Raw genomic sequence first — 13,885 nt, 5'->3', positions numbered from 1 at the left:
AGTTCACTCTGGACGTGGTTCGGAAGTCACGTAAAGCCGTTGGTCCCGTTGCTGAATAACCATACAAACAAACAAACATATGAGGAGGAGTCATTCTACAATGAGTCCTCCTCATATATTTGCCAGTATAAGGGCAAGCTAGGAATTTCAACAATTGTTATTATTGAGGATGGTAGGAAAATGGGCGTGGTCAATTCGAAAATAGTGCTATGTATGGCGAAAGAAGGAAGTAACGGAAACTCTGCTAAAGACTGGAAAAGAAAGGTGGTGTCCATTAAAGATGAGATAAATGAAGGTGTTTTTGAGCTAACCCTCTGTAAGGAAATCAAGTTTGGCTGTTGCCTTCCATGAAGTGATAACTCCCGTGGGGGTTTTGTGCTGTCAGTGCACCTCACGCTGTGCCCTATAGGCATTACTCAACCCCTTTCATTCCTTTTATTGTACCTCCGTTCATAATCTTTTTTATTCCATCTTACTTTCCACCATCTACCAAATGAGTAATAGTGCAACTGCCAGGTTTTCCTCATGTTTCATCTTTCAGACCTTTTTACCGCCAATTTCCGTTTCAGCGATGAATGCCTTCATAGGTCCCACCCAGCGCTCCATCGCTCGGTCTTTGGTCTAACCTCTATATTCTATTCTATTCTATTCTATTCTATTCTATTCTATGAAGTGAGAGCAATTGAAGCGGCTAAGTTGTTTACTTAGTATACTATTTGGAATGAGAACTTTTGCATTGGCGGATAACAAAAACGATGCCTGCATGTTCGGAAAAAGGAACTGAATCTGTGAACAAATGGACAACCGTTTGTTTGAGTCGCTTGGATAGAATGAAGGATAATGAGCGGATGAAAAACAGGTATAATTATGAAGTGCTAGGAGGAAGGGTGGGGGGAATTTTGATAGCTCTGTTTAGATATGGCACAAGAGGTCTTGAAAAGGAGTGACCATTAAGATATGCAGTACGCAGCAAGTAAATTGTTATAGAGAGATATGGAACCCCGCTGATGAGTTACTCGGGGTAGGCTTATGCCATCGCGGCGTGTGTTGAAATTTGCTGCACATAAGTTTATTCTCTCCTCCATTCAGTAGGATTATGAGGATGAATATGGCAAATGGTTTTCTCCAGAACCATTTCCTGCTATTATATATATGTATGTGTGTGTGTATACACATGCACCCATATATATACGTAATATATATACATATCCATTAAGCTGCAACAAATGTCCTTCAATATCAAATTCGCTCTACCTCAGAATCATTATATTTTTTCATATACGTTAACCGAAGGGGAATTCTTTAGTTGATAATAATTTAGTCCACTCGTGGATTCGAAGCAGCGGACAGATGAGAAATCAGGACTTCAGTGAAGTTATCGACTCGTCCAGCATGTGACAAGTGAGGTATAACTTGATACCGATTCCGAACCTCGAAATATATATATATATATATATATATATATATATATATATATATATATATATATATATATATTATATATATTATATATATGTGTGTGTGTGTTAAGATATGTGCTGTGAAGTTATCATACAATAAAATTTGTTTTAGTTGTTATGACAACAATTATGAAATAGAAATGTTATTATTTTGTAATATACCTATTACATAGAGAACTGAAGTTAGCATAACTTATGTCTTAGGAATGATAAACTGGAAAACTTATTATTAAATTTTACAAAATCTATAGTAAAAGGACTTCTGTAACTAACCGGTGCACAAATTAATCTAACCTTATTCAGACTAGCCTATGTTAACTGTTACTACTGCCACCGTCGTTTTGTGTGTATGTAACAGATGTGCTCCTCACCCGTCTTCCATCGGTAACTCCCAAATCTCAGATTGGATTGTATACCCGATGTCTTTACTGCGACGATGGACAACCAAAGACTTGGCTCCTGTCTTCTTGGCCCTTGGGATCCGACATTCCTCACCACACAGCCACGAGTGAGCATCTCATGATACACGATTCACTGTTTATCTATTGAGTTATTTTATCCTCGTGGATTAGATATTGCTCGCTCTAAGGAGTAAAAATCTGTGCTTCATAATATCTGGGTGATCATATTGTCTTTCGGAAATGGTAACCCTTACAGAACATGACATGCAGAAGCAAACATTTGTGCGGTGCCTACTGTATGTATTTGGGGAAATGAATAAATGACTTGGTGTTTTCCATTTCCAGCATTAAGAACAATAATGGTGATATGGAAAATGTTTGCAGTAAACAGAGATCAGTCAATAAATCGAATATACAAGTACACCTGCTCATTTTCAGGTGAAATTTCCAATCTGCAAGGCCACCGTTTGAATATAGTCTCCATAGCTTACCCACCTTACGCGATTCACGCACAAGGCGAGAGTGGGCCTGGAGGGGAGGTCGTGATGCTGGACTCTCTAGATAAGCGATTACTGGATACAATTTCCCCTCGAGTGAATTTTACGTAAGTTCTTTCTCCGTCATTTTGTCGATCCTATTGTTGCTCGGAATTTAGGTATTGTATTCATTCTTTATATTTTTTCCTTTTGTAGGATATAGTTTTCACCAGAATATTTGTATCATGTATGGCTCATCTCCGGATGTCTCCTCCAGCGTTGAGTGCATTAGGTAGTTTTTTTATGAATTATTGATGCACGCATATATAACTATATAATATATACTATATATATATATATATATATATATTATATATATTATAATATATACATATGTACACCAACACACACACACACACACCACACCTATATATATCATATTATAAATAATATATATATATATATATATAATATATATATATATATACATACACACACACACACACACACACACATATATATATATAATTGGTTTTATGTTGAGTATTACTTGGCAAAATGAATCCAAGTGCTGGAACTGAGGAGAGATGATGCTCATTAAGCTGTTAACTAACTAGCGCTAAATGTGATTTCACCAAATGAAAATCAGAACTGTAGATTAAATAAATCCCCTTGGGTTTAAAAACCTGTTTTCTTTCTGAGAGCTAGAATGATAACGGTAATTATCATCTGGGCTATAATGCTACTTTTGTATTCATACATTTTTCCCATTTTTCATACATTTTTCCCATTTAATTTTTACCTTTAAAAATATTGGTTTTTTATGTTCCTTAGTTTAACAAGAGGTAAAGTGCTGTAATGTAGAGTGGGAATGAACTGGGGGAGCCAGTCAGTTTTGATGATCTGAGTAGTTTACATATCTTAATTTTATTTCATTTTTGTAGTTGTAGCTTTCTAGTATCTCGCCTGCAACGAGGTGACATCACGTCATCCGTAATTGCAAATGAAATTTCCATGGCCGAATCTGTAAAGCTTTTCATCAGTTACAGTCAGCATGTAATAATGTGTCAAAATGATGACAGTTCATGTACTTATTCCTCCAAAGCTACGGAATACGTTCTCCAAAGGAGATTCAGTTCGGCATCCAACAGAACGGAAGCTGGTCCGGAATGATGGGCGTCATACAGAGGAAAGAGGCTGATTTCACAACCATCATGGGCTATTCCGCTGACAGGGCCTCGGTCATAGACCATCAAAAGACTATTGATATAGAACAGCTGATCATCACGTCGCTGAAGCCACAGGCTCTGACACAGTACTTGCTCCTCTTGCGGCCTTTTTCGGGTAAGGAATTTCCATTCTCTGCAATCAAGGTTCCATCCTTTAACCAGATTGTGTACTGTATAAGTTTTGTATGTTATATACTTACTTCACTATATGAATGTGTATTCATTCATTAGTTCCTTTCAGTATAGTTTTGCGAACATCTTTCGACCTTAAGTTTGCTTTTAACATCCATTCTACTTTCAGTTTTCTCTTTTCATAGTCCCTTTTCTTTAAAGTTTGCTTAATCCTGCTATACTTTTACAATAAAACTATTGACTTTCATTCGTCTAGTTTTCCTCATTTACCACAGATACCACGTTCTCCGTACAAGTTCAGATCCGGATCTCATGCGTCGAGGTCACCTTTAAAATCAGATGTTTGGTCACGCTCTTCCTTAATTTACCCTTCTTTGACATCGTTTTCTATAATGACTTTTGAGAGAGGCAACCACATTCTTATCTAGACTTTGCATCTCACGTGACCACTGCTAGCTGTACGAGTAGTTCAGACTGATCTAAATTTTTCCTCTGTCTTTGGTTATACTGACATATATTTACCGGTTTCTGCCTCCGCTTTTAATGGAATTTTCCCGTTTCATTTCTGACCGATTTATTATATATAGATTGTCATTATCTTATTTTGACGCATTATTTAGTAAGTCTTGGTTATCCATCTTCTATTCTAACGATACGAACTGACGTCATTTACATGCTTAGATCACAAACAACAATTTTCAAGTTCGTATCATTTTCTGCGGGTGATTCATTTATTTTGCATTGTAACTGGTCAGTAAATATGTAGTACATTAACTTTCTGTAGTTTTATAAAATAAAATCTGTTTGCTGATTTTTATGCAGCATTTTAATCTTAGATTTTAGGAATCGAAAACATCTCATTTTCTCTAGAATTAAGTTTTCTGAGTGAAGTTTCTGAAATGCCCCTGACTGGATCGCCTTATATCGCCTTAGTAATATGCAACTGAAGCGCTGAATGCCCTCTGGTTATCCTCATTGTATCCGCAAAAAAGTGATTCTGTGTTCTACATGTCATTTCGTTATTCTCTTTTTCTGTTCAATCTTGCAGCCGAAGTTTGGATATTCTTGGTGGTCTCCATGGTGGTTTGGGGAGTTTCTCTGTGGTATCTCCTGAGGACGAGGTCTCAATACAGCGGAGAAAAACCGACGACTTTAAGCAGTGCCTTTTTCAACAGTTTTGCGATCGTGTTGGGAGTTCCTCCTTCAAGTACACCAACGAGTGCTACAGGACAAGTTAATAATATTATCTTCTCACAAGCTATAATAGTAACGGATAACACAGCAAATGGATGTTTTGTACTATAATGATGTGGAGAGGGAGGGTTGCGGGGAGGAACACAAGGAAAATGATGGCTGATTGGGGTAGATCTACAGAAAATATTATAATTGATGTAATATAAGGTAGCGTCATTATTTTCCGTATGATTGGGAATAGTTATCGTTATTCTATCGGCGCAAAATCCAAACATGACCATCTAAAAATCGTTAATAACAAAGCTATTTGTTGATGATTACTCTGTAATACTTTGCTTTCATTCTACCTTCATATAGGGTGACTGTAATTAAATTTATGTCATGTTGCTGTATGATATTTCTGATGACCAAACGAGCACTCATGCATTGTCAGTCGCAGTGCAACGATTTTCTGCTGCTTTTTTGTGGCCCAGTATGCCTTCGTTTGCCAGAAATACCAATTTTCATCACGTTGGTAAAGTGTCATGATCATCTCTTCACTTGTAACTAGTTTCAACATCTCTCTTCAGATGTTAGGAATGTTTTGATCTTTCTCTATGTTTAGGAGATCTGTGATTTTATTTTTTTTATTACTTTATATTTTAGCCGAGTGCTCATGTTGCTTTTCCTCTCTTAATGTTAATTGAGCCAAGATGAGTCTCTGTGTCATAGAAGACCCTGGTACTTCCATACCTATTTGTTAGCAGTCTCGTGACGTGTTTTTGCTTGGTCATGTTTTCTCTCTGCCAGTTATATTATCACTTTATTAGAACTGTGATCCTCCTGTCCTCATATGTTAGTAGCACCATCATCTTTCAACAATTAATGATAGCACCAAGTTGATAGTGCACTGATTTTCCTTTATTCGAACCTGGGAAGTGAAATGATTCATTTTTGTGAGAGTATTTTTATGATCTGTGTCTCACCAGATGTTAGTTGGGTGGTGGCTGATAGCGGGGCTTCTGATCTCGACGGGGTTCAAGTCGTCTTTAGTTGCCCACCTGACGGTGGAAGGAAAAACGCCTCCCATTGATACTTTCGGTGATCTAGTTAAACTGGACGGTTGGAAATGGGGCTTCGATGACCGCATCCTTACCGGCTTGGTACTGATCTACTTGAGAGATAGCACGGATAAGGATATTCAGGAGATCTACAAACGTCACGAGGTAAGGCCGCTTGTGATGACTTGGAGTTATTCTATCAGAAAATAAATGCTCTATTTTCCCTACCCAAATTAATCTTTCTAAAGGAATCACTTATGCCAGAGATCATCACACCTCTTCTTCATATTTTACAATATTTCATTTTGAGCTGACTTTCAAAATGGCTCGAAATAAACATTTTTCCTGCACCTTATAGAGTGAAGCATGGTTTAAATATATACGTAGAATGGTTTTTTAATAAAACCCAGTTCGCATAGATTGCAAAGGACAGTTACGACTGCAGTACTTTCTACTATGAGATTACCAAGACCTGAAAGTAATTATGCTGTGAGATTGTAGGCCCTGTTCACACGAGGCGGAAACCGCGCCGATGCCAAAAGTGGTGAACGTAGTTACACATTATGGCGGTTACCCGCGCCGATCATTCAGTATTAATATGGAAGTGGAGGAAATAATATGCCTACGTTATGTTCAAAACACTGTATCCAAAACTGAGGGAATATGAGCACAAATTCTTCATTTATTTCAGAATGACCATAAAATAATTTGACGATTTACTTACACTGCATAAGGATGATAGTCAGTGGCGATTCTACCACTCAAAAAGTTGGGGGGAGGGGGGCAACTCTGGGGCAAAGATAATTGTTGGGTGGGCATCATAGGAAAGGTGACTGTAAAAATAATTAAAATTATGGAAACTTTATGAAACTCATGGAGGAATGAATTTGACTAAAGGTAAAGGTTCATATAGAATTTTGTTTGATTCCTAAGCAAAACAACTGTAAAGCATCCATCTCATCTAATATTTTATCTGACTTGCATGAAATGAAAATTTAACATTCAAAACTATATAGTTCCAAACAATACGCAAACTGGCTAGTATGTATAAATATAATACACATTTGAACCAAATAAAGAAAGGTAGTAACTATATGAAATGAACAGATATACATGGGGCATGCCATGACAATTCTGAAAAGTTTCAGTTTGACATTCAAAACTATATACGATCCCAGCCAATATGCAAATTATTAAAGAATGTTAAGTTTGTGTAATACACATTTGCACAACTTAAAGAAAGGTATTAATTAGTGAAATGAACAGACAGATATGAACCATGTCATGACCATTCTGAAAATGCTGGTTTGACATTCAAAACTACATACAATATGCAGTTATTAAAGAATGGCAAGTTGTATAATGCACATTTGAACAAAGTAAGGAAAGGTATTAATTAATGAAATGAACGGACAGATATGAAGCTTAACATGAAAATTCTCCAAATGTTGTTTCGACATTCAAAACTATATACAGATTCATAACAATATGCAATTATTACACAAAGGTAAATTTTTATAATACACATTTGAACACAAAACAGATATGGACCATGTCGGGACAATTCTCAAAATGTTTAGTGCAGTTTGATTCTACGATGATCATGTCGGCTGTCAAACTCATCTACAAAACTATCCAAGTCAATACTCTCAGCCCGTTTATTTTCAATTGATAATAATGGAGTGTTACTTAATCTCTCACTAGTCATTGAATTTCTAAGGGGTGTTTTTACTATTTTCATTTGGGAAAAACTTCTTTCCCAAAAAGCACTATATTATAGTAACAGGAAGCGTTACAGCTATCAATAGTAACCTGTATAAGCAATCAAAGGCAGATTTATGAGTGTTAGCAATATAACCAAATCATGTTGTGTGACTAGTTAGTGGCTATTGTTCTATTCAATAATGATGACTTTTATATATAATATTTCATTAAAAAATCGCCACTGATGATATTTCATCAAATAACACAATGCAAAGCATATTCATTTACTATATGTAATTATGAGTAGCCATACGTCCACATACACACACACAATAGTCAGGCAGCGAGTGTAATATACTTCATAAAATTTGCTAAGTTTGGTTTTCCACTTTCATGAGGGAAAGGATGCCACAAAGACACAATTTGTACTTGGTGTCAAGTTATCAGATTTAATTTCATAAAATGGGAGCTATTTTTCAAAATGGCCGCCAAAACCAGAATAATAGTTAATTTGTTAGTTGTTCAGCATCTAAGACAGCAATGTTGTTCCTTTTTCACCTAAAAAATATCAAAATAAGGAAATATAGCAAAAAAATAAAGATTAAACCATACTTAGTATTTCTGTATGCGGGGATGCAACCGTCGTGAGTGAACCAGCTAAGTACCTCTCCTTCCCTCCCCACTTCGTTCATTTCCCAAGGATTTGCCCACACATAAGGGTCAAGGCTTACCCCATTACCTTTTACATATAGATGTTGCATACATCACTATGTTTCAAGTTTTGTGGATATAATCAGTTCATTCGACTCCATTAAGACTTTAATAGATCCCTTCATTCACCGTAGCTCAGCTCCTCCGTCGGCACGTCGTTATTTGGATCCAGTTGAAATAATTAAAATCTTGGAATGCCCCTTTTCTTTAACACGTAGACGGAGTAAACCCGTAAATGTGAACGACATTCCCGTTATTACTGTTCTCTTCTCTCTCTCTCTCTCTTCTCTCTCTCTCTCTCTCTCCTCTCTCTCTCTCTCTCTCTCTCTCTCTCTCTCTCTCTCTCTCTCTCATAAACCTGAAAGCCGAACCCAACAAACCAACCATGTTACTTTTAATCTGAGGTGCACAATGTTTTGAAAATGTTCTTTACTTTCAATAGACCTGCATACCTTTCGATCCATTCGTACTGTGCGTCAAGGCTTGTTCGATGTTCGTGCCAAATTTTGGCGGCCTGTGAGTGAGAAATCTTAGGTTTGGATTCTGTTGCTGTGTCATTGCAAGTAGCTGCTCTTAAAGTAATAACAAACTCCTGAAGTCTCAATTCTGTTAAGGGAAGATAGAGTGTTATGGCCCTTTTCATTACGAGGTAGAACACAGCACACACCTAAGCCTCAAATACTCCGTGGTGTCGAATTCACTTTACCTGGCTCAGGGGATGATGAATGATGAAGTTTAGAAGACCATTGTTATCTCAACGACCTGACAGTTTCACGGTACCATCGTCCCGTCTGTCTTTGCCCTGTCAAGTCCCTTTCCTTCACCATCCTCTGACACGTCTCTTGACCCTCATGGTTGGCAACTTTTCAGATAATGAAAGATGACTTTGAGCTTCCCTAAGTAAATAGGGTGAAACATGTTTTCGTTAGTTGTATTCCCTGACTATATCACTATCATGCTTATCCCTAAAGTCTTGCTCCCTTTCTTTGTTCACAGCTATACATTACTTCCATAATGATTGGCTTCGGTTGCCTCTCATCTGCTTGTGTTTTGTTCCTTTGAATTTTATCGAATTTTTCCCGGTCTTTGCTCCTTGTAGTATGTGAGTTCTTAATGTTAAGCTCTATGTTATTGTATATGTATATATGTATATATATATATATATTATATATATATATATATATATATTATATATATATATATATATAAAAGTATATGCCACGAGGGAAAATAAACAAAGGAGTATCCACGAGATCTTACGACGTTCAACGTCCTTTACATAGCAGATGAACTCGCGGATACTCCGTTGTTTATTTTCCCTCATGGCATATACCTTTATTATGGATTTATCATGTTCCTAACTTTCGTGATTCAGTTATACATATATATATATATATATATTGCTACGTCTATAGAACGCCTCGCCTTCCCAGCAGAGTTTTAGTTATATTTAATTATAAAAAGTAGCAGCCGTGCCGTCTCCTGAAGCTACTGTTGTTGGGTAGAGTGGGTATGTCGTAGGAATGATATTTCGGTCTGACGGAAGCTTAGGGTAAGAGAGGCAAGTCACAAGAGTAGCTAGGCTTCGAGATGGATTTTAGGGACTTCTACAATAAGACCTATTTTCCTTCCCAATTTGCTGGCGTTGTGTTTACCACCTTTCAGGCAATGCTCGAGGCGGTTTTTGGAAGCCCCGTGATTCGAAACCAACCAGTATCGCTCTCAGTCGGCTGCGAGACGTGATCTCGGACAGAGGTCAAATTGCCAGCCTCCCAAAATTAGGCTACCCACGACGCACTGGTGGACACGAACCCCAGACCTGAACAGAGGTCGGACCGCATTCTTCTACAAGGATACACAGAATATTGCATAAAGGTACGTCTGAAAGTGTAAACTTCAACCCAGCACCTTTTACTACCATACGACTCTTGCTAAATTCATTTTCAATTCTCATTTTTACCCCTTCTACATCAAAGCCCTTTGTCCTCATCGGGCCACGTGCTCCCCTTTGTGACTTGTTAAAGACCAAGCTTTCGTGTATACCTCAGTGAACCATTCGAGTTTACCTTCCCCAATGCTAGAGAATTAATCAGCCTTAATCAAAGCAAGAAGTCATTTTTCCTTTTATCTCGTTTAATCTGGGATTCTTTTCCAGATTCCCTGAGCCACGTGTCATGTCTCTGCCCGCAAGTGTTGCATTACCCAAGTGTATGAAAACCAGCTATAACGGCTCAACGGAGCCATCATTTACCTTTTCTCCAGCCCAGCACGGGCCTTTTAGTAAATAAATAGTTGTTAAGTAACGAGCTGAGTTTTCTGGCGACCTCCCTCTAAAGTATTCATTAATAACTATCAGTTTACGGTAAGTTAAAGCAATTCCCTCTTGAAATCCCTCAATCATTTCTGTTTACGTATCTAGCTTCTTCTCAAGGCCCTATATACGTAAAAATATATATATATATATATATATATATATATATATATATATATATATATATATATATATATATATATATATATATATATATATATATATATATATATATATATATATATTATATATACGTATATCTGTAGATTTGTAACCCTTCTGTAGTGTCTCCGTATGCCTTCGAAAAGTGCTGACACTCGAGGGAAGTGATGTGGGGAATTTGAAGATATTTCGATCACAATAATAATAATGATAACGATAATAGTAGTAAAATAATAATTATAATTTTCTCCTCTCTCCTATGGGCGCGAAGAAAATCTCTCCTGAGGAAGGCTTGAAGAAAGTTCTAAAAGGGCGCTATTCGTTATTGTCGACAAAGGACAGAGTTATCTATTTAATCGGGACGCAGTACATAGATGAATATGGTCAGTCGCCTTTTTACATCAGCAAGCAGAGCTACAATATAGTTCCAGCCTTGGGGTGGGGCTTTAGGTAAGTACGGGAAACGAAATGATTCACTACATTATGAATAAATTTCATGTGCAAATCTACATCCGCTCTGCTCTGCAGGAACTTACATTTTGTTGAATGGCGCTGACTTAGGCTTCTGTAAGACAGGTGAGTGGGTTATAATAGTTGTGCAGTCATGCAGAGCACCTTAAATTTTTAAAGGTAAAGTGGTTTACTATACTTTGCAATCCCATTTGTACTTCAATTCTTTAAGCTATTCTGATAGCCATGCTACGTTCATCATAGCCCTTCTTACAACGAAGAAGCTAAAGCTCTTATCTGCTGAGAGAGAGAGAGCATTTGATAATGATGGTGGCATTCCGATGTTACAATCTTTCTCTTTTCTCAAATTAGCTACGAGGTTCTTCAGGATACTGCCTCTGTAATTTAACTTGGATTTGATTTTATGTGCTACAAGTTCTAAAATATTTAATGTCAACCCGTATATTACACCCAGCTAGGCTACATAACCTTCAGCAGTTGCAATAATAAGAGCATTGAATTGAATAATGAAATCCAAATCCCATTTCAGAAAGGGCGCCCCGTTCAGACGTCCCATTTCCAAACTCATACGTCAACTTACCGAGAGTGGATTATCAAACCGATGGCTGAATGAACTTGTTACCATTAACATTCGACAAATCAGGGAAACTACTAGAAAACAACAACAACAACAACAGCAAGACTCTAAGGAAGTTAACCAGATGGAAGAGGTGACTGTAAGTAGAAGTTAAGCGAAAAATCTTTGGTCAAATTAAAGGTAGGAAAGTTGAATTAAATTAAAAGCAAATCGAGTGGGACAAACCCATTTGTTATTTTAGTGACTACTTCAGTTGTTCGCGTTTTTGAGCTCTCATATCCATAGTTTGTAATTTATTAGAAACGTTAAACGAGGTTACACTTATTTAAGGCGCCATATTCTGTAATGGAGACATGAGCACTAAAAAATTTTGTTCTTTATTCAAAATTGCCAGATATACTGTGCCTTGTAACGTTTCCCTCCGTAGTTTTCCTAATTGTTTCTGAAGAAAATATTTCTTCGATACAGACTGAAAGTGGTGGACTTGTCATACGAATGGTCCACATGATGGGTGTGTACCTGCTTCTCTGCGGTGGATTAGTTCTCTCGTCTTTGGTGTTCGCGGCAGAGAAATGTACACAAAGATGTTCATCTTGAGGGGTCTCCAGGCTATTATTGTGCCTACTAAATATCAGATCCTCCGTGTTGTTAAGTCAAAGACTGCAGTAATTAATAAGTCAGAAATCTCTCTCGACCCTATTTTATGACATGCACTGAGTTTCAGGAATAAATTTACATTGGATTGTTGATTATCACTTTTTTCTCACTTTTTAAAAGTGGTATTAAGATGTGAAATCACTGACAAACACTTACACACACATACATGTATAATGTATATATAATATATATGTTTGTACAAACATGCATACTTTGTTCCAGTAATAGAGCAGCTACTTACAGATTTTAGCTTGACAATGAATAATATCGCCAAGGCCAGGTATAACATTTTATTTTTTGCAAACTTTCGAAGTAAAAGACATCATCAGACAAAACAAACATCATTAAAAAAAAAAGAGTTTAAAGAATTTACTAACTAAAACCGAACTAAATGGGTAAAACAGATAAAAAGATCCAAAAACCGAGAATGCAAATGAATGGACTCTAAAATTAGAAATGCTATTAAAACAAAAAGAAGAGAAAATGCAATCTAAAACTAGTAAATACAAAATGGCTGTTGACATGCTGCTTACCCTCTAAAAGCAAATCATATGAATGCTAATTGTATACGAACAAGTGGGTACCCACTTCTGGTTTCATCTTTTTAAACAACGATTTTGGGGTTAGGAGGTTCAGTGTGTTAAGCAGAAAAATTACTTTTAGATCCGTCATAGTGAACGGGGTGATCTTGCTCTAAACTTTGCATATATGTGGCTGAAAAGGGTGCTTATGAAAGAGGAAACCTTGCTCTAACAGTGACCTCTGTACGTGTTGCAAAATTGTCTCTGAGCTAACGAGAACTATAATATAGCTCACAGGTACGCAGACTACACTGCAAACAAGTAAAAAAACAACAGAAATACAGCACAACAGTCAGAGCAGGTGGTGTCTTCCTCAACAGTAAAAGGGTAAGTAAAAACAAATTGGAACCAAATTTGATGAAAACTGTGTTCAAGTATTGGTAGATCTAGGTAATAAATCTGCGTCGGATATTTCTTTGGAAATTACGGCTTCCTAAAGTATTTTGGTTGCCTATTAAGAATTTACTGCTATTTTATGGGGGTCGACAGTAATTAACCTCCACGGGCCAGTATTAAACGGCAAAATACACTGGACACCCCAATCCCTAGTGAATGTCGTATTCGCAGGACCATTCCTTGCAGTCCGTGCGGAGTTATTGCCTAGAATTACCCAAGTATTTCTCGTAGCTTTCTTCGGGCCATATACATAGTTAGTGTGACCAAGGTTAGGTTATTGGTGTATTTGACATCTTTACTAAAAGTTATGTACATTGGTCAAGGACGAAATCTCCCAATAAAAAAAATTATTAGTTTTATTTAGACAATTGTATTTTCAACTA

The 13,885-nt window shown here is 36.9% G+C and overlaps 1 protein-coding gene across 1 annotated transcript in view; it reads left to right on the top strand.

Annotated features, from left to right (window-relative positions):
* Positions 1 to 13,679, top strand: part of LOC135221277 (uncharacterized) — a 17,858-nt gene extending 4,179 nt beyond the window's left edge. Inside the window, exons 5-12 of the mRNA XM_064259090.1 lie at positions 1,819 to 1,968; positions 2,300 to 2,465; positions 3,443 to 3,681; positions 4,747 to 5,000; positions 5,861 to 6,097; positions 11,092 to 11,270; positions 11,821 to 12,007; positions 12,337 to 13,679. Of these exons, the coding sequence (XP_064115160.1) occupies positions 1,819 to 1,968; positions 2,300 to 2,465; positions 3,443 to 3,681; positions 4,747 to 5,000; positions 5,861 to 6,097; positions 11,092 to 11,270; positions 11,821 to 12,007; positions 12,337 to 12,465 (1,541 nt within the window). The 3' untranslated portion in view covers positions 12,466 to 13,679. The remainder of the gene's footprint in view (positions 1 to 1,818; positions 1,969 to 2,299; positions 2,466 to 3,442; positions 3,682 to 4,746; positions 5,001 to 5,860; positions 6,098 to 11,091; positions 11,271 to 11,820; positions 12,008 to 12,336) is intronic.
* The last annotated feature ends 206 nt before the right edge of the window (positions 13,680 to 13,885 follow it).

Source organism: Macrobrachium nipponense, chromosome 2, assembly GCF_015104395.2.
Source record: "Macrobrachium nipponense isolate FS-2020 chromosome 2, ASM1510439v2, whole genome shotgun sequence".
NCBI classification, from domain to species: domain Eukaryota; kingdom Metazoa; phylum Arthropoda; class Malacostraca; order Decapoda; family Palaemonidae; genus Macrobrachium; species Macrobrachium nipponense.
This window is presented reverse-complemented; position numbering and strand designations above follow the sequence as displayed.